Raw genomic sequence first — 25,773 nt, 5'->3', positions numbered from 1 at the left:
GGCACAGCCCAGAATCACTAATATGAAAATTAACATGATGAAAATTTTCCACTGTCACTTCTACTGTTTGTTCTTCAATTCTCAGAAGAGAAATGTGTATTTAAAATAAACACCTTGACTGTATAAATAGCTCTGAAAGTGGAATAAGGAGAAGTTGTCAACTGACATTTTCAGAAGCAACATGAAATTAAAAAAAAAAAAAATCAGAAAATATAAGGTCAAAGTAAAGGCTGAACAAGAGCATGATCGTGCATTAGAAGCACAATGAAAACACAGGGTGGCATGAACTTTAAGCAATCTGTTACACGAAAATATTTGAAGACTTCTGATGATTTGCTCTTTGGTACCATCTGCCAGGTTGGTACTGCTCAAAATGTGTGGAAAATAAGGCCATATTTCAGATATTGAGCTGTGAAGGTTCTTCATTAACTTAAATTATTTCAGCACTGTCCAGCACAATTACTACTGAAGACTAATAATCATTACCTCGTAAATCCATTCTGCATAAGCTCTCTTTGAAGTTTCTGGTCTTGAGCAGCATATTCCTGAAGCTCAGATTCCACAGCAGGGGGTAGAATATTTGGGATGAATTTAGAAAACAAAGCTGGTGCCATCTGTACCCATTCTGTAAGAAGAGGGAAAGCAACAACAAAACATGTGGAACAGATCTTTTGTGAAAATTTTACTCTTTGACAGATGTAACTTTGCTCCATTTTGAATACATTTTAGGATCTCGAACAAAAAACAAACAAAAAAACCCCACAACAACAAACCAAAACCATCCCCTAAACCCACAGAAACCAAACCTTAAAGCAGAAAAAATAGTCAGACTGTTAAATGCTTAAATGTAGATAAAGGAACTACTGTTTTCTTTGGTCATCGACCTTGTGAGCAAATTGAAATTCAGTTCTTGCTGCATCTCACAGGGGCTGCTGAGGCTCAGGACACTCTCGAGTACCGCTGATAATCAGCAAACTTACCTTGATAATCAGATCATTTGTAACACTTTATTGTGGGAAGCTTGTTCACAAAATTTACACCTCTCTTCCCTGAGCCTTATTTCTAGAAAGCACAGTAATATCAACATATAACCCTGCTTCTCCATTACCCATTTCAAGTGAATTAATGCAATTCTCTCACTGATCTTCCAAAGCTCAGATGAACACTTTTTAATGTTCATTATATAATTCTAAACTGTATTAGCTCAGCTTCAGGATAGAAATGTGATTTAATTTCACTACACTGAACACTGCCTTACAGAAGCAACACAGTTTACCTTAAAGCCGCTTCTAGGCTGATAAGAAACGCAGAAGACTGAGCAAAGGATGAAAACTGGGTTTATTGCAACTGTGTAAGAAGTTCTAAGAAAAACAAATACTCCACAAGTATTTCTGAAGCCAGACTGTCCAGAGGTTGTAGCAGTTATCTTAAACTTCATCTTTACTTGGAAAAAATGGGATGCTTTTAAATACATTCACTAGGGCACACCACGAGCTTTTATCCAATTCCCACATATGGTCACCTGGTTGACGCCAGGCTTCAACAGCTTTTATTTCAATCAGCAAACTCACTTAATAATCATTACTAGCGTACATATGGTTTAAACAAAAAACAATGCACTACCCTCCCTCATCACAGAATCATTTTGGTTGGAAAAGACCTTCAAGATCATCAAGTCCAACCATTAGCCCAACACTTGGAATTCACAACGTGAAATACTGTGGTACGTATTTCATGCCACTGCCAGATCGTTGTAGGTGAGACAAGTATTTCAGGTTAAATCCACGTCAAAAAACCAACATCCTGATGATGGCGGAGACAAAGAAAAATTTTATTCCTACCCAGCTGTGGGAAGCAGATACCACAACTGCAGGAACAAATTTTCATACTAAAAGATCTTACAGACAGAAGACAACTATTCAAAATCCAATTAGGCCCACAATTCCAACCCAAACCAGTATTGTTGTGAAGTACACAGCAAGTCAGGGATCATCCAAAATGGAAAACTGGGACATGACAAGTCCATCACCTACAATATTAAGTGTGGTGCAAGAAAACCACCCTGAGCTGCTTTCAAAAGAATTATACCTATATATACACCCTTCTTCCTTTGGTACTGAACAGTTTGTAAAAATTAAATTAGTATTGCCTTAACAAGGATGGTAAGATGTTAATTTTGAAGTTGTAAAAATAACCCTTTGCTGACTAACAGCACTTAATCAGGCATTTTGTAAACGGAGGGTCCACCACATTTCTGGCTTGTATGCATGCTAAACACTGCACTAAAGCTTTTTTGTAAAGCTTTCCCATCCTCATTTCTATTTCTATAAATGGGGATTGCAAAGTAAAAGTCAACTGAAGCTCAGACACAATCCTTCTCTCACTCACACCAAGGTAAGAAGAAAGTATCAGTACTGTAAAAGAAAAGGACACGGGTACCATTTATTTATGGATATTTTGAATATTTCCTGTTTCTAAAGTCTTTTCAAACACAGGCTAGAGCTCTAGTCAGTTCTCTAAAATTTACAGAACCAAAGATTTCAGTACAAAATTGATTAAAACCTGCAACACCATTTTGCTCTCAAGATAACGGTTGTTGCAGAAGATGTTGCAGAAGAGCTTAAATTAAGCTCTTCCATGAAATAATACCAACCAAACAATGACTTTATAAAAGAAAGTCATTCACCTCATGTCATGGCCGTTTGAAGCGTGACTCACAATATAAATTTCACCATTTCAATACTTCTAAACTTCTGCCATGTTTAAATGTGAATTACATAGACAGTGACTGCGTACACATTTAGGAAAACATATCACAACTATAGTATGAGGGACTCCTAGAAATATTCTGTCTTTTTTACCTGGTCGTAGTGTATACAGGCCTTTCACAATATTCGCCATGGTTGAAGGAGTTATTTGAAACGGCGTTGACTGAGCTTCCAAGAGTAAAGCTGAAATAAAATTAAGAGAATTAGCTATTTTTCTAATCAAGAAATACAGGCTCTTACACATACGTTTCTGGATCAAAGAAATACAGTAGTTGTGCTTTTTTGTTATCTGACGTCCTCACAAAGGAAACAGCCAGGTATCTGTTTGACAACCTAATTCTCAAGAGTAACAAAACATCACCTTTAAGTAGAAATATTCTGTTCAAATCATGTATGATGAAAATGTTAAGTAACTTATTTTTCATCTGTTTTCAGATAGGTAAATGGAGTTGAGGAAAAACCAACCAAATGATGGCTCTAGGTATTCAGGTGCAGAACTGAAGTAAACAATTTATTTTTAGAAGCACTCTTATACTGAGCATGCTGAACACCTGGAGATCCAAAAATCCTCGCTTTACGGTTTTTAGCATCTTGCACATAAAAGTAAGGCTGGATTGAAATTCTACTAATGAAGTATAAGTAGTGTAAAAAGAAGTAAAAATCAAATATGAAAAGTTGTTCTTTTAAACACAAGTGAACGTTTCTATTTCATTTTTGGTATTTTCTGGAGTAAACATTGCAGTAATTGCATCTTCCTCTTGTGGAAAAACCTGGCAATAGCAGATTTACTGCTTATATTACAATATCCAGACCTTCAGCCTGCCTTGTATTTATCTGAGTTTTGCAAATCCATCTGAATTACAGAAACAAACAAAAAAATAAATCCGGCTTAAACCAACTGCTGCCTTTCAGTTTTTATGCTTCTACAAAGGAGCTGAGCAGTACACACACCGTTCTGTGCCCACTATGCAGGGGAGAAATTGCTCTTACACACTTTAGGTAGAATTGTATCTCTTGTGCTTACATTGTAGACTCTGGTTTTTAATCTTTAAAGCTTCACCAGTTCGGTCTTCAGCATCTGTCGCTGCAGTACTTGCCATAAAAAGAAAAATCATTGGCAGCACGTTCTTCTCTTTGTGTAGCTGTTTAAATGGCTTGTGTAATAGGGAGATTAAAAAGGAAGTATTTTTTCTAATCTCCAAGTAATGAAAGTGGTTACATTTCACTGCTATAGATGAATTCATTTTACAAAGAACCATCTCGAAAGCGCTTGATCCTTTCAGCTGAAGCCTTGAGGGGGTAAGAGCCTGTGATTTGTTTTGTAATAACATGTTTACAGCCTCTTTCCTAAAGAGTTTTTAAACAGCCCTCTTGGCAGCCAGGAAAGTTGCAAATCATAACATTTAAAAGGGGATGATGCTTTATAAGGAAGATATGCAGACAGTAATGCACAATCCATACAACATGTGTATTTACATACATATATTTAGTTAGGCTGTAGCTACTTCAGCATAAGCTTCACCAATAGATCTGTAAAGCATCCAAATTTCTTCTTCATATGTAGACACCAAGTGATGTTCCAAAGCTACATATAACAAATTATTTAAAACAGAATAAGCCTAAAAATACTGATTTAAAGGCCACAAACTCCAGAAATAAAAGTCACTTCAAAATTTTAATAGATGTGAAATAGTAATTCAATCAACACAGCTTCTTGATTTTATTCCTGATAAACTGAAAACTGTGTTCTGCAGTAGTATCCAAGTTATAACTAGCAAGAGCCATTTGAAAATATTTCAGAAGCTACTTTATATAAATGTATACATACAGGGCATATGTGGAAGAGCAAGCAGCTGTTCGGAGTCACTCTGGGGACAAACCCAAGCGTTAACACAAGCTGCCCACAACCGCAGAACTAGAGGGCATCTGACTGCTTGGATCTCCCTGAGTAAATGGAAAATCGCAGGTCACATCTATTCCATCTACGGATGAGATCTGAAACACAGTGCCTGAGCACACAGTCATGCTTACTGTCGTCTTGCAGCTTTTGTTTTTTTGAATAACATAGGAGAAGTAGATGGCAGAGACAAAAAAATTTATTTTGTGGTATATATGGATCAAAGACAAGAGGTGATGAGCATACCAGACCGGCGGCCTGTGGTACCGGAGACATGTTGGGCGTGCGAGATGCTCCCATCTTTCTCCTTCCCTTCCAGCTAATGAAACCCCCACGGCACCCCCTTAACGTGTTCGAGCTGCTGACCATGAGCATTATTTGTAAAAGCAACAGTTTCGGAGGATAGTCCACATCTTGAGTATAGTTCACCATTATAAACATGCAATATTTCACCCATAAAGCTCATTTCAGTTGTGATCCTTTGAGATAACATGAACGGATATATTTGCAATATAAAGCAAGTAAAACGAGCAGCCACTTGTTTCTGTTCCAGGTTACTGACCATATCGCCTGGTGTGAGAAAGGGACTTCATTAATAAATCAGTGGAAGAATCCTCCTGAAGATCAATCCTACAGAAACATCTTCATCATCACTTCACCACAGCTTCAGGAATTAGCATTTATCTTTTTTCTGCAACTGCTTATACCACATGCAACAATGGAAACTGAAATCGCTCACTCCTGATTTATGGTCAGTAAAAACAAACATGATGGTATTATATTCAACAACAATGTAAGAAAGCAATGGCGTATATTTCCTGTTGCTCACTAAAGAAAACTAAAAGAACAGACTGGTCATTAAACCATACGGTATAAATTAATCCAGCCCACACCTTTTCCAAAAGCTATATATCAACAGCTGAAGGACGAACAGCATTGCTGGCGGATATGTATTTTCAGAATGATTTCCATAAGAATGACAGGACTCCTCTCTCTGGATAGATCCAAGAAACCTCAGTGGAGGTTTATAGACAAAGACGTAAACATATAAAAGATGTAAAACTCCTTCACACACAAATTTATCTTCAGTTTTGCAATGAAATCTACCCAACCCTTCAATCCTATATTACTTCTTGAGAGGTTCACTGAAACCAAAGGGATAGAAACAGCTGTGCCAGTCACACTAAGTTACCTCTGTTGTTATTTTACAATCTTACAAAACACTTCCAAATATTAAGGCTTTGGTTCTTCCTTTATTATAACAATTAATGAGACTCTACAACACAGCAGTTGCAAAGACTCTTTCTACCCCACGGCATTTACAAAGACGGATCAGGATGAGGCAGAATAAAACTAAACCTCAGGTGAATGACAGTGGTAATGACACTATGATATGATTTGACCACCTCGGTGTTTATGAACCAAGATGGCATTTTACAGACTGAGTAACCAATATGCAAAGAAGTTAATTAACCTGCAAATAGTCCTGAAAATAACTCACAGCAGAATCAAAGAAGAGACACGTGGGTTCCCATGATGAAATGCTTTGAGTGCAAAAAGATACAAGATGCTTTGAAATATTGTTGAACTGAGGTAAGACAATACCCAGAATGGCCTCAGGACTTTTTTTTGAGGAATGGTGGATGAACTATATTGGAATAAACAAGGTATGAACCTGCAGTACTTCAGGTACTCTGCAGTAACCACGTTATTGCATTATTGCAGAGTCACACTGAAGCAGCTTGTCCCTCGATGAAGGTTTAAACTATTTCATAATTACAGTGGGTACATGAGGCAAGATCCAGGACACCAGGAATTCCAGGAGCAGTGATGGTATCTTACCAGTTCAAACTCCCTTGTTCAGAACTCAAGATTCACTGGCAAAATCTAAAAGTTAGCTATTCTAAAAATCTTTCTTTCAACATTCATTTCAAAATAGATTTCTTTTACTGAGCAAAGATGTAATTTTTCTGGCAGGAGAGTGAAACTTTTGCATGCTAGTGCACATGATTTTCTTTTCTTCCCTTTGCAGTAATGTAACAGAACTTCAATGTAAACTATTTTAACAAATCACATGTAAGTATGGCTTCAGCAAATGTATTCAAAGTTGTAATTACTCAATGACACACTTAAAATTATACATCGTATTCCCATTAAAAGCAATTCTAACAGCTTCCAAAACGAAGTGTTACTCAGCTGTTGCTCTCCAGCCTCCAGCAGAAGCAGAACTGATGGCTTAATGAAGCTAGAAAATACAACAAATGTATTCCAGAGATCTTTATCCCACCGTACAAATCGTGCTCTCTAGTACTTAATTCCAATACGTATGTAATATTTACATTATTTTGCAGAATAACAACTTTGATATTTGCACAGGACTGGAGCCCTTACACAAGTGTACGTGAGCTGTTGCTTTGTGTTGAGGTTTTGGGGGAGGTTTGTTGTTTTGGGGGGTTGGTTTTTTGTTGTTGTTTTTGGTGTCTTTGTTTTAGTTGGTTTGTTTTTTGCTGTGGGGTTTTTGTCATTGTTGGGTTTTGGTTGTTGGTTTGGTTTCTGTTGGTTTTTGTTCCTTTCTGTGTTTGTGCATTTGTTGTTGTATTAACCTACTGCCTATTTTATTATTAAATTGGCCAATAAATCTTGATCACATATTACCTTTCCATTACTTTAACCCAGGTACAATTTGTACGCATTAACTATTGATCTAAAACTTCAAAAGCCTTTTGCATGAAAACGTCCCTTCTGGCTTAACCCTCACATTTGCAGTTACATCAAACTCTTCATGATTCTGGGTTTTTATTTTCCTTTAAACAGAACTAAAAATAAATTTTTAGCAACTTAAATTCTTCAAAAATTTGTAATGAATTAAAACTTACATTAGAAAAAACCCACAAAAGTCGTATTTATTATTAGGTGTTTGCCACTACGCCTTTAATAAAGCCATAGATTACTTTTAAAATATTCATTACATAGCCCAAAAGCTTTATGAAGTACCTAATAAAAATGCTGTGGAGTAAAAATTCCAAGTCTTAATCACATGGAAAATATTCAGTGTTGTAACCTGAATAAATATGAAAAACAAAGCTATAAACGTAGAAATACGGACTTTTGGACTTCTATAACTGGAAAATAAGGTGATATTTTCATGTTTACGATTTTATGAAGGCTTATGGAAATGGGAACATTGTTCCTGTTTCTCTACCAAAGAGCCAGATTAAACATTACAGTCATTATCTGAGACTGTATTTTCCAATTAAAAAACTGCCTTACTTTGAGGTGCTGCAACTTAACATGAAACAAGGAAAATAAGAAAAACAGCTACAACTGTTTAAAATAACGTAGTTCTTTAATGAAAAGTGCAGTTCAGTGACAACATTTGTGTGTAGATTGAGTGTTCTTTAAAGAATACAAGCGTATTCTAATATACTTGGTAACTCTATGGTTTCCAATATGGTTACAATACAATTGCTTAACCCTGCCAAATCCCCGCACGTTGGAAAAGATGCAGAACACAGTGTCGTTGATTTTTTTGTGACTACCAATATTTGGAATGAAGACAAGAAGGAAGGAAATGTTGTTTTAAGGTTGAATGGGAATCTGAAGTGGAAGTAATGGGATTAAACTATTTGCCTATGTAGAATAAGCCAGAAACTAAACACTGAACAGATTCACAATCCCCTAAATGCACAAAAATCTCTAAAACATACTTCTAGTGAAGAACTTAATAATAAACACATCCCTTCCTTATATCTCTAAAAGGATCCTTTATGCTATAGAACCCTCTTGCCCCCCAAAGAGTTAGTATTTCAACAGCTTTATAGCCAGGAAGAAGGAAAATAGTTTTTTGTTGTAGAGGAATTCTAACAGAAATCACCCCATTTTAGTCTGGCACAAATATACTGGAATAGATCAGTATTTTGTCTTGTGCTACTTGACACTTTGTGTCAAGTGTTTTGCTCCCTTTTCAGGGGATTTTCTCTGCAGTTTGTGGGTCAAGGCAATGACAGCTTGCTTCTAATTTGCAGATCACTTGAGACACATGTCAAAACGGAGGGGGAAAAAAAATGCCAACTACAGCAGGGAAAACGACAAAGAGAAGATGGATTGGATTGACTATCTCTGCCAAAGGGTGAGGCATGGGGAGTAAAGTAAAAACCCCAACATGTCAAAATAAAACCCGTGTTCTCTGTTGTAGCTGCAAACGTGGCATCAATCACAGTCCTTCTCTCAGTCTTCTGTGCTGCTCCTCTTCTCCTGGGCTGTGCACAAACAAAAGCCAGATATGGAAACACAGCCTCTTCTGCACAAACACCAGGCAACCCTCTGCAAGGAAACCTCCAGCGGTTATAATCTGCTTTATTCTCTGTAATTTTGTATTAAAATTGTACCTGCTGCAAGCAAAAAGGACAACTGCACAACTTCATCGTCAGAAGTTGTCAGCAACCTTCGCCAACTTTCCAGTCAACCTTTGTGGTACTTTTCAGAAAGCATCAACGCAATGGAAACAGCTTTCCTGCCATCTTTATAAAGGAAAAGCTTTTCCAATGTAAACAGCCCTTCTACTAAGCTATAATATACCTCCAATAAAAACCTAAAAATTAAAAAAATGGAGCAGCAAGATTTCTTCAGCTGAATCCAAGTGACATAACTGGGAAGAAATGAAGCTGCCGTATGCAAAAATCTTCAGAGAAAAGTTTTTCCCAGTAACTAATTAGAAACTGTAAACATAATAAAATAGGTTACGATTCCTCCCCTTCCTCCAGACTTTTTACAAGGAATTTTTTCTTGGAAAACCATGAGAGAAGCTGCTACTTCTGGTGAACACACACGATACGTTTTTACACTGGGTTTTAGTTCTGAACTCACACAAGCACTGACATCAAGAACTGCATACAATAATTACCTACGTACTATTAGAATCTACATACAGGGAACTGCTCTGTATCCTCACGTTTCAGTAGCTAATTCTGTAATTATCTGGATATATACCATGAACAAAAAACTAAGACAGCCAGCAGCCGAGATCTAGTGCTTTAATCCTAGATAATAATTTTGCCTGAATTTCATGTGTTTTTTCCAACCCATGTTCTAGTTCTGAAACAGTGAATTTCAGAGAATTGCCTCATTCACAACCCATATTATCACTTTGGATCCTGATAACAATTTTAAGAGCTGTGAAGTCCTAGGCTCTATTTATTCTATTGCATTTTCACCATGGTCTAAGAGGTTTCCTTTTTCTCTGGATTAAAAGGACCTGTTCCTATGATCTATTCCTGACAGAGTAGATCAAAGATGGGAACACGCAAACATCCATTCCAGCACGCTGTTAATAGCTTTTCTCTTCTGTTGCATTTAAAAGTGAGCTTGTTTGGGGCACTAAACTGCCAATAATAATTTAAAAAAAAGAATAGCAGTTACTTGCAAATATTCTCTCCCATTGAATTTTACCTACTGCAAGTACTAGAAGTAGTTTCAGGAGCTGTTATGCATTTTCATCACTGAAGACAGATAAATTTTGCAATAGCTGCCATTCTTCTGGACTGAAGAACAAACAGGGAGATGACAAACTGAGATTACAGCCCAGGAAACCCAGGTCTAACCTACCCCAACAGACAGTGGCTGCATAAGGAAAAAACAAACAAGTATTTCTGATTTTTACTGCTTATAAGCCACATCGTGTGGAACTCTAGCAGGAACACAGACAACATTCTCCCTTTCCCTAGGGACAAGGGATATTATCTGCATCTTCCCCCCACCATCTCTGAAGCTTCTTGTAAACAAGATGCTACATCTTTGCTTTTTACATCCAGTTAAGTAGTTCTGCACATAGCAACTTCTCACAAGCCATTTAATACAGCAGTGTTATCGGCAACAGCCAGCTTTGGCTTTGTAAGGAAAATAATCAGGTTATATTCACTTGGGTCAAATATATCCACTTTAATTTGAAGAGCATTGACTGGATAAATATGTGTGAGTGTAAAAGTGTTTCACAAACACAATTGTGCTCATGGATCTGTGCATTATCAAGTAAATGCATTAAAAATTATAAGTGCTCAGAAGTGCTCTAGATAGCTTTTTAACTAAAAAACAAACAAAACCAACAACAAAATTTCTCTATTAAAAAAAAAAAAGACTTAGTGCAGGCAAAATTTGTCCACGTCAAGTTCACTTGAGCGATATTTCTTCTGAATCCACACCTTAATCACTCTATTTTCTGCAACAAAGTGCTCAGGTAAGTGCTCCCACCAGAGAGACCATTGCACCTTGAGTTAATTTTGCATCTTTGTGCCTTTGACCACGCAGCACAGGGACCAGGGCAGACGCAACCAGAGGGACTTTGAGCCAGATCAAACGCTAAGGAAGAGATCTGTGCTGCACTGCTCTTCTTTCTTTTTTCCCCATCTTTTGAAGTGGAGCAGGAACTTTTTCTGAAATCAGATGAGCCTGAAATGTACTTACAGCCCTTCCTGAACACAACTTCAAATAGAAACACCAGCTTCCAGGCCCTAATAGAATGATAAGATACTACAAACAAAAAACCCTTCATATGAAAAACATAGCAACACATTTCAAGAGCAAGAGATGTTGTCCTTGCCCTCCCAGTCTAGATCACAAACTGATTAAACCAATTTTGTTGTTTCTTTTCAAAATAGTGAAGACATGCTGCTACTCACTGAAGTGGCAGCTGCAGCATCTCTTTGAAAAACAGCCCCAGGATTCCATTTCTCTATACAGACCACAATTTCACTGACTTTAATTGCCTACACATACCCACTCAAAACCTTCTTTTTCCCCCCCCACCCCATAATAAAAAAACACTTCTCCATTGAACCAAATCTGTATCAAGTATCAGGAAACAGTACCAAATTCTGCTAATGACACTGGCAAGTAAAGTAAATAACAAACACTGACTTATATCTTACTTTTGTAGGGCCCTTACGCTTCTAAAAATGAATGTAATAGTCTTAGCTATTGTAGTCTGAATTTCAGCAAGCTAGAAGAACAGCTGAGAATACAACACAAACTTTTTCAGCACCTCTGCAATACTATAGCATATGCTTTGTGTCTTCAATATTTCCCAAGAATCCATTAGCAAGTTGGGAATTTCATTTAGGCATACTTTAACTCAATTTAAAGATCCTATTATACAAGATTTAACCAAGTCAGATCACAGTTAAGAGTTTATACGTGTCAGTATATATTACTTATATACAGCAACACAGTGGGTGATAGCTTTTTCTTTTTTTTAAATTTTATTTTCCAATGTTCTCTTTGATTTTTACTTACTGTGCAACTAACACAGAGCTGGGGAGATGGCCCATCATCACAGGCCTTTTCCTGTCAATGGTTCATCTGCAATTTCTATTAGATTCTCATATTGTCATCCAGAGAAAACGAATTACATAGCAACACACATCTCGCATTACTTATGTTATAAAAATCTGACCAGTGTTACTTTTGTTTTGTCATTGGAAAAAAAAAAAACACCAAACACCAAATCACATTAATGCTTTAATCGCCTGAAAAATGCATACATTTAAAATTCAACGTATTTCCTTTTAAGGCAATATCAGCTGAATTTTCCATGATCCTGTTGCAGCAATCATCTCACCACATTTCATGACACCGTTAAACCTCTTTGGCACAAAATAAAACATCAGGTCCACGGGTGAGGATTCCTCATTGTCCTGCTATTTCCAAGGTGATCTGATCCGTTACGTGGCTAAAAGCTCTTCTTAGGGAGACTTTTCTAAAGGGCAAGGACAAGATGGCATCAGAGCTGGTGACCTCCCATCATTCTAGGGTACCGGGCTCCCTGAGCTCAGGGTAGTCACCTTGTTCACCCACCCTTCTCCCAGACGCCAACTCACAGTGACCCTAAAAAACACAGCAAAGCTCCTTGGCCCCCAGTCCTTTGCTGGAGAATCACAGAATCCCAGACTGGTTGGGGTTGAAGGGACCTCTGGAGATCACCCAGTCCAATCCACCTGGTAACGCAGGGTCACCAGAGCAGATCACACAGGGTCGTGTCCAGGCGGGTTTGAATGTCTCCAGAGAAGGAGACTCCACAACCTCTCTGGGCAGCCTGTTCAGGGCTCTGGCACCTCACAGGAAAGAAGTTTCTCCTCATATTCAGATGGAACCTCCTGTGCTTCAGTCTGTGCCCGCTGCCCCTCATCCTGTCATTGGGCACCACTGAAAGGAGTCTGGTCCATCCTCTTGACACCCACCCTGGAGATATTTATAAACACTGATGAGATCCCTCTCAGCTTCTCCAGGCTGAACAGCCCCAGCTCTCTCAGTCTCTCCTCATAAGATGCTCCAGACCCCTTGTCATCTTCATAGCCTGGGCATCACTACTCAAGTAAAGACAAAAGAAATATACTCTACTGTAATCGTCCATCATTTGGTCTCCATTTATCACAGAGACAGCAATTGCTTCAGAGAGCAGAGGAGGGGAGCAGCTGTGCTAGATGGACACAGACACCACAGCAGGGCTGGGTTACACAAAGGAGTGCACCAGGCTCAACGCTCAACTCACCAGTTGCACAAAGCACCTACACCTGCAATTCTCCCAGCACGCCGGTCAACCGCTCACCACTACACAAACTCTTCCAAATTGAACTCTGATTATCTCTGCCTTGGCTAATTGCCCCCTCGGGGAGTTCACCAGGCCAGTGCCAGGTCCCTCTGCTCATGCAAACACACGCTGGCGGTGGCAGCGAACTCAGCGGTTCACCACAGGAGATACTCACAGGAGCACTTAGCAGGATCACTCAGAGTATGTTCCATTTGCGTTAACCCATTACCTTAATGGAGAAACTCCTGTAGCATTATGCAGTTCACTGGCTAGCAGGGAGTACTTGAGTACATCATGACAATAACCCCAGTAGCATCACAATCCTTTGACCACACCACATTCTTAATGATACCTGTCAGTATTCTGATAATGAAGTTAAAGAGTAATAGCATATGCAACAGGAAAATGAAACATTTGTTGTGCCATAATCATAGGTGATAAGGGGAAATATATATTCGTTCCCACAGATACTTGAGAGAACTGTGACTTCATATAAAATCATATTTTTGAAAAAACAGGTTGACGTGTGCCGCATTTCTTCATGTGAATGCTTTAAAAAGGAATATGTATTTACGTTCAATAACCATTTGCTATTTTCTCCCTATTTGCTGTAGATTTCTGCGATATATGAAAGCGCTGTGGTTTTCCAGACTCCCATTACAAGAAAAACTCAAGAGGTTTACTTACGCATTAGGTTGTAAATGTGCTTTTCTGCAACATGTTCCGTAAACAGCTTTATAAGGTCATCTTTTAAGTCTCTGTTAAGCTTGGTTTCTATGTAAAATTTATTCTGGAAAATAAGACACAAGTTTTCAAGTTTGTTTCTCATACCAGCAAATACAGTAAAGTTACTTTTTCCCTGAATGGAAACAGTTCAAAATGTTAAATCTGTAAAATATTTGAGCTTGGTAACTGCATTTATACTACATAGAACATTCCTGTACAGCCAAGAAACATGTATTTAAAGTCAAGAATGTACATGGTGCCACTGATAACAAACCTACTTACACACAGGCAACTTACACACAGACATGTATAATCATTTTTTTCCTATACCTACAGATATATCTCCATATCAATCCAGGCTGGGGAGTTTTAGAAAAAACACTTTACTTTAGAACTTTATAAACACGCTAACACCAAAATAGGGCTGTATATAATAAAACATTTTACCAATATCTAAAAGTGATTAAGCCATTAAAATAGGTACGTTACAATAATCTATCACCAGTACAGCTATCCACTCCTGTGGTTCACTGACAGTCTCAGAGGACGGCTACTCAGAATTAATCAACTCTGGAAACAAGTGATATATAAAAATCTATACAAAACTGAACCACATTAAAATTTTTAGGATTAAATTATCTTTATCCAGTCAGCATTAATAATAAATTAACCTCTGCAGCCCTCAAAGGAAATTCTATTAATGAGTTCCTTGAGGACCTCTACACCTAATGTACTATTTGGTGTTATTCCTCAGTTCCCAGCCTGCAATTAATAGTAAGATTTCTTGCCTGTATTTTATTCATAGGTGGGTTTTAAACGCTGGGGGAAAAAAAAAAAAAAAAAAACCAACACAAAACACACTTGTTTCAAGATAAATCTCCTGTCATTACAACACTAACATGGAAGTAGAACAACTGAATTCATACGGATGACTTGTGTAAAAGTGTTAAACAGAGACTGTAATAGAAAATCAACTTAATAAAAAATAATGAACCAGAACACTTATCTGAGAGATTTACTAGAGGAAGGGATATCTTAAGGGAAAAATGTTTTTCCACACTTTAAATCAAGTTGTTCTCCTGTTTGCTAACACATTTAACATAATTGGAACAAACCCTCACAACACTATTAGAACAATCTTACTTTTTTTGTGAAACTCATTCTCTTGGTCATTACCAAAACCATACACATACCATAATAAACCCTCTATGCAGAAACAAATTTCCAAGGCAAGCATTCAGCAGCAGTTATTTACCTTTAATGAAAACCAAACCTGTTGGAACAAAGGCAATCTGAGGGCTGAATACTCACCCCTATCGAAATTTAGGTTTGTTATAGCAATGGACAACCACCTTAGAAAGCTTTTTTTTTTTAATTTAGTAACTTCCTACTGCCGGTTCCCTCCCTGAAGCAATTCTACCTGTAGAGGTTTTACCAAGGGCTATTACTTATTTCTTTTGCCCGCACCTGCGCTTTGAACAGAGATCGAGGGAAAGGCTCTGCAGACAGAATAACTTGCCTTTTAAGAAACAGATTCACTTCATTTGCAGTATTTTTGGTCGATGGTGAGTTCACAGCAACTGAAGACACGCATCTTTTAGGAATCGTTAAGCACCATACTACAGTGTTTCAGACCTAACGTCCCAAACCATTTCCACCTGGAGCTCCTGAGCACACACCAGTGCAAAGCACAGGGGTGACCGGAGCATCTCGGCTCAAGTCCACTGACCTGAACCAAACCTGATTCTTAGGAGCTGACAGAGGAGATGCACCCAGCTAAGGAAATAACTCACTCTGTTCCTTTCCCAGCCTCGAGACCTTCTTACATTAAAAAGCAGCTGCCAACAATGTGCAAACCATGATTCTTCCTTTTGTTCAAGCGTTGGAATGTCTATACCTTAAGCTTCATAACTAGAAAAGCAACAAAAAACTCCAGCAGTTTCAAACAGAAGAGTTACAACACAGTACTTAGAACGACTGTAAAATACTCTTCGCACTTGCTCACTTGAAAATGACTTTCCAAAAAGATTCCACACTTGCACGAATCTAAATAGGCAATGAAAAGTCATCTAACATAAGTATTAATACTTATTTCCAATCTGCACTGCTGAAAGGAGAGAACAGAAGAGCTGTCACCTTCCCCATTCTTATTAGTGGAGAAACAGTAAGATTTTCTGTATAAGATCTCGCTACCGAGTCTGTACCAGCATTTCTTGAAAAGTTTGTCAAGCCACCTGAGGGTCTCACTGACAGGTAAAAGGTAAGCAGATAGCGATACCTGAGAAAGTCAGAAATGATATAAGCACTTCTTCTACAAACCACCATATCATAAAGCAATCTGGCAAACATTAAGAGACATAATTGAGTTAACGTTATTACGAGGAGAGCAATAAATACTTGAAAGAGAAAAAAACTGTGTAAGAGCGATTATTATCTCATTCACATATATTTGTGTATACAAACACAAATAAAATGCCCTCTAGCTTATAAGCAATGAAGTACAACACCAGCCAGTAAGAATAGTAATACTTTAGAGGCAATGAAAAAAAAAAATATCTTAACTACTCTAAAAATCACAGAGCTCACAAACATTAGGCTCATTTCATGCCACGAGACAAGAGATTCAGCCACATCTCAAAGTATCATTAACAGTTGAGAACCTATTATAAAAAAGTATATCAGCTAAATGACGATTTTCATTTTTCTTGAAGTGGAAATATGATTTTTATTCATTCACGTGTGCTGCATACTGTGACATGTACAGTCTGTAAGCATCCAGAATAACCTCACCTAGATTTACAAAGCAAACTAGGAATCATTCTTAGGAATGATTAGACTCACTGTGTGCCTAGCTGACTTCTAATTTGCTTCATCTGCAGTTATATCCTGGAACTTTTGAAGGAGCTTAAACCCACAGAATTCTGGAGGGATAAAAGTGCTTTGGGCCTCCATGCCTTCTTCAAAAGTCCACAGCATGAGACTGAAAAAATCCATCACCACACGAAAAAGAAAACCACTAGTGCTCTAGCAAAAGGAGGAAAAAGAAAACTCCCTCAATCGCAAAGTCAGCCCTCTCACCTTTCCTGTATTCCCACGATTCACACACAAAAAAGTGGTTTGGTACATATGAGGAAAAAGAATATAAGTGCTGCTGTTGATAGCAGAACATACAGGACTAAGCCCAAGGCAACTCCTTTTTTGGCCACCAAGGGACACGAACATGTTCCAGTTGTACAAAAAAACTTTAGGTTCTTTTTGGCTTCCTAGATTTTTAAATATTTACATACATGTTCAAAGTTTTTCTAAGCAGCAATGTAATTATCCTTTCAAAACAAAGTTTATTAGTGCAACTCAACAGCCTTGGAAACTCCTGATTTAAGCAATCACATCACCACCAAAAAAAGAAAGAGCTGCCATCTCTGATAGAAACGCAGAGTTCAACGACTTAGTCCTCTTCACTTAAGAATACATTGGAAGTATCTGTTAAAGTAACTGCAAAGCTGTAATTTATATTGTAGAATAATTAGGCTTTCACCTCTTGCAATTGTTTTTTAATTGTATTTTCTTGTCTAAATAAAGGAAACTGCTGCTGCTGCATGAAGAAAAACTCGATCAGATGCTACAATGTAAAACTACAAGAGTGACTGTACATAAAAGTACTTCCAAATGCATGCAGAAAAAAATGAGAGGAAAATATTTTTCATCCTGACTTCTCTATTTTCCACATCATGCACAACACTGATTAATAAATTATTTCAGAAAAAAAGTATGAGACTTAATTTGACATTAGCCTTCAAAACCAGTGATATAGCTGAGCCAAAACAGCAATGCGTTTGGCAGCAAGAGGAGCTGACATGTAAACCACTATCTATTCAGTCCCTTAAATGAGAAAGTGTTTGCAGGAACAGAGTTTTAGTGCCTGAACAAATCACTAGTCACGCTTTAAAGCAGCTTTCCCTAGAAATGATAGAGTACTTTCACTTCTCTTTGTTCTCAAATTAAAAAAAAAACCCAACTATTTAAGTATTTATTTTACAGGTCCGCTCATTAACCAGTTTTTCTATGTTCATATATGAGTTAGACTCCAACTCCAAAAAAGAAACATTGGGATACAGAGCACTCATTTGAACATACAAACACCACATCACAACTCTGGACAAAGGAAGATATGGAAATCTATTCAGTAATTACACCTTCTCTGTTCATACAGACAAAGCTTATAATGATAAAACCTGTCTGTTTATACATCTATCAGGAACATTTTTCTATGTTAGTTAGTGCAGTCTTAATTGTTAAAGGTAGATTTGGACCTTTGCGATGGAAGAACCTCTGTGATAGATCTGAGCATTTAATAAAAGTACACACCTGAACAGTTTATCTCCATTTGTAAATGGGTATTAAATTATGAGCCTGCTTAAACACCTGCCTACAATAAACCAGTCGGGAACACACAGGTGAAAAATGGCCAGCATCTAAAAAGAGCTGAGTGCAATAGGGAGGAAAAAGTCTTCCCTGTTTTTAATGCAACAAATCTATGTGGTCACACTGCTGAGACTGTAGCAAATTACCTGGTTTCAGGTACATTCACTGAAACGCAGGAGATTCTTCTAGAAGATACTGTTCCCAAACTCCAGGAAGCTATCAATGAGTATAATTTTGAAGACTTTGAGATTTATTTAATCTAAATCAGTTTAAATATTTTTTTCTTTAAAAAATAAAGTTTGTTTCACAGCAAGTATTTCCTTTTTTTTTTTTTTAATCTCTAAGTGATGCCAATGCAAGGATGGTTTCTGGGAGAAGAGCAAATTTCAAGTTTATTTATTAGCACGAAAACAAAACAAACCCACAAACAATAAATTCTTGGCACTATAGCTAAAATGATGCAAATTAGCAACTTCAGAGGTACAGAAGACTTCATAAATTACAAAATCAGCACAAAAAAATCACTTAGAGCAAATGGTTTCTGAACTGCTGCAAGTGTGCCTGACAGTGCTATGAACCTAAGTTTGTCTGCATCCAGTCAACAGTATAAATTGCCTTATCAAGTGACAGAGACATTTCCAAGAGACATTTCTTCCTGTCTTGTCTGAATCTGTGCAATTTAAAAGCAAGAAACAATCATTGTGGGTGTTGGTCTTTTCTCCCAAGTAACTTAACAAGAGGAAATGGCCTCAAGTTGCAGCCGGGGAGGTTTAGACTGGATTTTGGGAACAAGTTCTTGACCTAAAGGGCTGTCAGGCATTGGAACAGGCTGCCCAGGGAGGTTGTGGAGTCACCAGCCCTGGAGGGCTTTAAAAGACCCGTAGATGAGGTTCTTAGGAACATGATTTAGAGGTGGACTTGGCAGTGCTGGGTTAATGGTTGGACTCCATGACCTTAAAGGTCTTTTCCAACCAAAATGATTCTATGATTCTATTATATTCTCTCTTTGTAACTACCAAGCCAACATATAACAAGCCCATAAACTATCCCTGTTTATACATAATGACCTAATTGTTTGGGATGGCTTTTTTCCAATCAAAATAGAAACCATTCGCCCCCATTCCCAGGAAAGAAATATTGGGGCAGAAACCAATTGCAAAACTCTACATTTAAAAGCACGGCTCCTCCTTCCTCTCCCAATACAACATGATCAGTACTGTTACACAGATAGCAAAACCAGGCATGATTCATAAGTTCTAGAAATTAGAAATCATTACAGCCGCATTTTATACTTCTCACTTTCAGTCAGGACCTTGTGTACCATCATACTTTATTTGAAAAGAATTTTCTAAAACTTACCATATATATGAAAAGAGGCACAATGCTCTGCAATGCTCCCATATACTGTCCAAGAGCTACGTTAAATCTTTCAATATAGAGATCTGGAGGGCTGGCCTGCAAAAAACCGTAAAAGTCAGGTTGTAATTTGAACAAGAGAAAGATCTGGAACAGCATGGGCTATGCTTTCATAGCAAACTCAAAAAACCACAAAGTATTTGATCCACTAAATCCACACAAAGCAAGCCACAAATCATTCCAGAGTTTCTGCTATAACTCCCTCCAGCAAAACCAGTTTTCTTCAGTAGCTGGTTTTTGCCAAGGACTATATGTCAGCGCCCAGCAAAAGGTCCATTCGATAAGAAATAAAGAATGCCTGTCACAAACTGGCATGTAGCATATGCAAATAAAAACACTTATTAAAGACCACACCTTCATTTTGAGAGAACTACCTGTCACGCCCAGGATCTATACCCGAATTTCAGCAAGCGCTGCAGTGTCTGCTCCAACCCCCCTGCAGCTTTTACTCCGAGACACAGGGTGACATTAAGCTGCTGCTTTGCATCTGAGCTGGCAAGTGGCACCTCCTCCAGCTCCAGGGAGCTCCGTCCTTCCTAGAAAACGTTTTGAAGTTTTTGCTGGGTCACCTAAGGCAAGGCAAATATTGGGGGTATCAAGCTAGAGGGACTGCAGAGCCATGTCTTCAGATAGAGCTCCTCAGCTGGTTTCCTGCCCTCAGATCAGCCCCACGAACATCTCCTGCAGTCCTCCAACCCACAACATTACCCTGCAGCCCCAAGCAAAACCTTGCTCCACAAAACCCCAATGTGCCCACTTTACGATAGGCTTTGTAGAGCCCACAGTGGCCGCACTGTTTTCTGTATACAACACTATCTTTCCCAACGAAATAAGGAAGCTAAAAAGATTTGTTCTGCAGCAAGCTAAGTTACATTGAGAACGGAACAAGAAAATGGGAAGCACTACCCAGAGTATTTTATAAATATCTATTTGGAGGGATGCAGGGGAGCTGCATTAGAGCATTCGGGAGTGCACTTACACAGCCAGGGATGGAAATGGAGCTGGGGTAACGTATTCCTCCGCTCATCCCCTCTCCATCCCAACCCGCCCTCTGGCCCAACTCCTACTTTCATACTATGGTCTTTTCAGGGGTTAACTGCTCGAGTTTCTACTGTTCATATACATATACACTCCTATACACGCCCAAAGCGTTGCTTGTTAATGAAAAAGCAAAACTTCTCTTCCCTTGCACCATTTTCCTCCCTGACAGCGCCAAGTCAGAAGAGGATGGAGAATGCGGCAGCGACTGGGACCTTGCAAGAAAACAAGCTCAAAGGTTTTTCTAAAGCCAAAGTGTCTGTTGGATGAGAAAAGCTCAAGCCTAGCTGCACTTCAACCACTTTATTGGAACTTAAAACTCATATCTTTATGAAGCAGATTTTTCAGCCTTTGTACAGACATTCACCAGGGGCCCTAAGAGAACTGTTAGAATTTATGTTGACTTTTTGATCTATTAAGTATTCTGAATTTATAAAAGTGGGGTTTTTTTTTTCCTTTAAACTAGCTTATTTTGCCTCCCTCCTTAATATACTTAATGAACACATGAGTAATTTTCATGGCAAACACCAGTACAGAGCAGACAGAAAGGAAAGTGAAACTGGCAAAGGAATAAAGAGTGTTAGTCTATTCATATGCTGTTGCCAAAGGTTATATATGGTTATTCATCATTCTGATCATAAGTTTTTAATCTTATTGCAGATGAAGTTCTCAGGGGTGGCCAAACAAATTTTAGTTCAGAATGCCAGCAATGTATAAAAGTGGTCAACAACTCTAAGAACTCCCTTTCATATATAGTACATACATAATTTGTTGCAAATAACATGCAATGAAATCTGCATTTCTAAGCAGTATGTATTCTTGCTTTGCCCCCTTTTAACCTCAACTTTAAATATGGTTATACTCTCTGATTTGTAAAGACTTGGCATATAGCTTCTAAGATTAAAGAAAAAAGGAAAATTGTGCTTCAAAAAACATGTCAGACAAAAGAAGACCCTCGCCTGACACAGGGCACTGCTCTTCTCTCACTGACAGTTTGCAATTTTTTTTAATAAAATAAAAAAAAAATTTTAAAAAGAGACAAAAGTTGTCCAGACAGTACGTGACTTCATCCCATGTACAGACTCTAGGCAATGGCAGGCAAACCTCCAAAACCTTGACAATCAAACTCTCCTCAATTACTGACTTGTAAACTAACAAATAACCCAAGTCAACAAGAAATCAATACTACTATTTTCCCAGCTCATCTATGGAATATCGTCATCTGTGTGGGAAAAAGAACCATCTGTTTTCTGTTCATTAGGGCGTTACCGTACGGCTGCTTAAAACTGCCACACCGAAATCAGTTACCTGCTTGAGCATCGGAACTTTCTCCACATCTCTACATTCACATTAATAAGACAATAACTGGAATGGGACTTGCTTTATATAAACTACATGAATGTTATAAAGTAAAAAGCTGTGCATGGCATCAAATTCATGAGTAAATAGATGTTGCTAAGATTTTTCTATTAAATGGCCATCATTAGAGTAAAGCTTGCATTTAAAATTTTTATTTATTCAGCTATAGCTATTACACAAAAAACAAAAGAAACTGCTTAGGCTGACATTTTTCACTTTCTGTCTCAGTGCAGAAAAGACAACCTGTATATTCAGCTACTTTAATTATGGGGGAAGGGCAGAATTAAGCATAACACTTCCTACAACCCCCCTAGAAAACACTAAGTCTTTAAAAACCACTCCTATCTTACCCAAGTGATTTATTACAGAAGCTATTCACAGAAAGAAAAATATACTGCTAACTTAACATTTTCCAGGAAGGAAGAGAATCCTTCGTTCCTTCACTCCCCATCCTGAATCCTACAGAACCGTCAGTTCAGTTTGTGGGGGTTTTTTGTGGATTTGGGTTTTTTTTGTTTTTTAAGACACCTTATATGGGGAGACAACTTAAATCCTGTCCTACATTTGCTGTCATCTACCACTCACAGGGTGAAGAACAGTTTTCCAGTAGCAACTATTAGAGCATCTGTCCACAGGAGCACTGAACGTTTGGGTCATGTTTTTCAAATAGTGATGCAGTTGCTTAACATCTTCAGATTGGTTTTGAATTAACTACTTCCTAGCATAAAATACGATGGCTGTTAAAAGCTAATGTTAAGAACGTCATTTAATCTCCTCACACAACATAGTGGACATCTCAACACCAAGAAAGTGAGAAGTAACAAGAAACACATTTGAGAAAGGATGACGTGTAAGACAGACATCTTCAAAACAAAACAAGCAATTAGAGACCCAGTATGCTAAATTACCCTTATTTGAAATCTAATATCTAGGCATTTCAATAAGCTTGTGGGCAAGAAAGTGTATACTTGAAGACGACGTGGGGTTTTTTTAGTTTGAATATTATTCTTCAACTGAACATAAGAATGAAACCAGCAGATGCTGCTGGCTCAAGACAACTCAGAAATGGCTCAGAAGAAACACTGACAACAGTTCTTTGCTTGAGGAACACGAACTTAATCTGTTTATGAATAGTCATCTGGCACGATCAGCAATATATTCAGTAAAGCTTACATTCCTACGTTGAATGGGCAGTTTCATTTTCCTGGGAACACACTCGCTGCCAAAACGCCAGCACAGATGCTGCGGCATCTCTCCCACGCCTGCCAAGCGAAAAGGCAGAAAGGCTCCGACCACACAAATTAACCTGTTATTCACGTAAGTGGTCTGAAACTTTTAAATCAGTTTTTGTTCTTTCCTCAAGAAAATCTAATTTGTTTACTTCGCCTTGCAGACAATTTATGTGATGCCCAGGTCTACCTCACTAGACAAGGGTACTATTAAAACCTTTTATAAAAAACAGACATCAAGCCAAAGTACAATTCCTTCCAAGACCGACTGTGCTTTCCTAGTCAAGTCTGCACTCAAAACTGTTCAAAGCTGCACAGCATCGTAACATACTCTCACATAATTGTCTTAGGGCAAGGTAGATGTAGACTATGCTTCCATTTCCATTTTTCAAGTTTGTAAAACAAAAAAGATATTGTATCTAAGGACCACCAAAACTGTGTTTAATAGTAACATATATTTAGAACCTTTCCATCTAGTAAATACATATTCATCTGTGCCATATTTAATTATAACTTTCTGTAATTACATCAGAGTCTGCAGCACCCAGCAGAATGGGGCAAGGAACTAAAAATGACTGCAGGAACACAAGCCTTTTCAAAAAGCTGCATGCAAGGATGCTTTTCTCAGGTTAGCTTGCTCACGACAATGTCATTTTTAATGGCAATTCTGGCAATATGGTGACCCTTACCTGTACCTCAGCTCACAAGCGATCTTTTTGATGTTCACGCATGCAGATGCACACACTTCTAACACTTCTGGTTTCTGCCGTCCGAGTTCTAATACTGAGCATTCATTTGATCCGATTCAATTCAGTGTGACTCACAGCATTATAGGCTTGTTTCACAAACAATAAAGCAACCTTCCCCCAGCAGAACTGAAGGATGCTTGTTTTTTTCCTTTTAAATATTATGGACCAGATAAAAGGCCACTCTGAGTCTCCTCTTTAAGAAACAGCCTGTCAGTATTACCAGACTGTGCAGCTAACCCAAACGGACCATAACACTAGTGATTTAATGTATTTAGTAAGAAAAGTTAGGAAAATGCAGGTTCTCAATTTTCATTTTCCACCTCTATTTCTGATCTTTTCTATAGGCAGAACATGGAGGAGGCAGATTTGTTTTCTACATGAGCGTTCGAGAAAGTACTGCAGCTATGGAAGTTAATTCAGGGAATCAGCTCATTTCAAATTAACAAGAGCTAATTTGAGTGTTATTTCTATGCTACAAGAGATGAGACGGGAGTTGTGAAGGCTGCTCGCTATCTCTCATTTGGCTGGCAAGTTGAACAAAGCCCACACAAACAGCGTAATAAGAATGGGCTTCTTCATCTAAATGGAGTATAATAACCTGGCCTCCCATAAGTACATGACTGAATTCTAATCATAACTTCATTAGCAATCTGATTTACTAAGTTTACACAAGAAACAGCCATAGATGATGATGTCAAAAGTTCTACTTTACAGACTGGCATAACTGTTCAATTACAATATATCACTATATAAAGCTAATACAACCATCGGTGTACCTTGGAAGGAAAACAGAATATATCTATAAAACAATCTGGGGTAAAATTACCTTAAAGTATAAATATCAAGAACTGTTATGAGGTGGTACCCAGCCCGTAACTCTGTCCACAGTCAGAAGCTCAGATTCCCCGGTCCCTCAAAGCACTACTTGGATGTATTTTTATACCACCTTTACTACACACAAATCTCACAGGGCAATCATGACAAAGCCACTTAAACTTCTCACTTTTACTCCTGCAACCAGCGGAAATACTGCAAGCTACACTGTTTCTAAAAGACAAATAAGGAAGTTCAGAAACTAATCTGAAGTTTGGATCTGTATTTATCAGATTGATGTTTCAGAAAGAGCTGGGGCAGGCAACGACAAGCTCCTCACCACTGGATGGCAAAACTCCGTATAATCACAGGGGACAAGCGGAAGGTAAAAGATGAGACAGAAAGCCAGAAAGGAAAAGGCGAGGAAGGAACAGGTTGTCCACAGATATTGCTGACAGATTTTTAAGAACAGATGGCAACTGACAGTGATGTGAGACAAGGCACTCAGTTCCAGAGATTTGGAAGCCCCCAAAATAGCAGAATGGCTGTTACACCTGACTCTAATGCATATTCTTCCACGGAAACAATAGGTGAGAAGATATTTTCACACACTGCACCGGCTGGTTGGAGAGCTGATGAGACAGAAGGCCAAGAAATTGTAAGGATTAATAAGAGGCATGAAAGCTTTCTGGCAAGACCCTAAATCTGCAGGTGCTGGGGGCCACACAGCAATCATGCAAATTATCTACCAACACCAGTCACTGCTCAGTTTGGT

The 25,773-nt window shown here is 38.2% G+C and overlaps 1 protein-coding gene across 2 annotated transcripts in view; it reads right to left on the bottom strand.

The window, feature by feature from the left end:
- Positions 1 to 25,773, bottom strand: part of CACUL1 (CDK2 associated cullin domain 1) — a 47,881-nt gene that overhangs the window by 6,919 nt on the left and 15,189 nt on the right. Inside the window, exons 4-7 of one of the 2 annotated variants that reach the window (XM_065638863.1) lie at positions 19,754 to 19,849; positions 13,934 to 14,036; positions 2,862 to 2,951; positions 487 to 625 (exon numbers count right to left, since the gene is read on the bottom strand). In XM_065638863.1, coding sequence (XP_065494935.1) covers positions 487 to 625; positions 2,862 to 2,951; positions 13,934 to 14,036; positions 19,754 to 19,849 — 428 coding nt within the window. The remainder of the gene's footprint in view (positions 1 to 486; positions 626 to 2,861; positions 2,952 to 13,933; positions 14,037 to 19,753; positions 19,850 to 25,773) is intronic. The other variant, XM_065638864.1, reaches the window with a different exon arrangement.

Source organism: Caloenas nicobarica, chromosome 7 (genome assembly GCF_036013445.1).
Source record: "Caloenas nicobarica isolate bCalNic1 chromosome 7, bCalNic1.hap1, whole genome shotgun sequence".
Lineage (NCBI taxonomy): Eukaryota > Metazoa > Chordata > Aves > Columbiformes > Columbidae > Caloenas > Caloenas nicobarica.
Note: the sequence above shows the minus strand (reverse complement) of the source record. Positions and strands in the feature narration are given on the sequence as shown.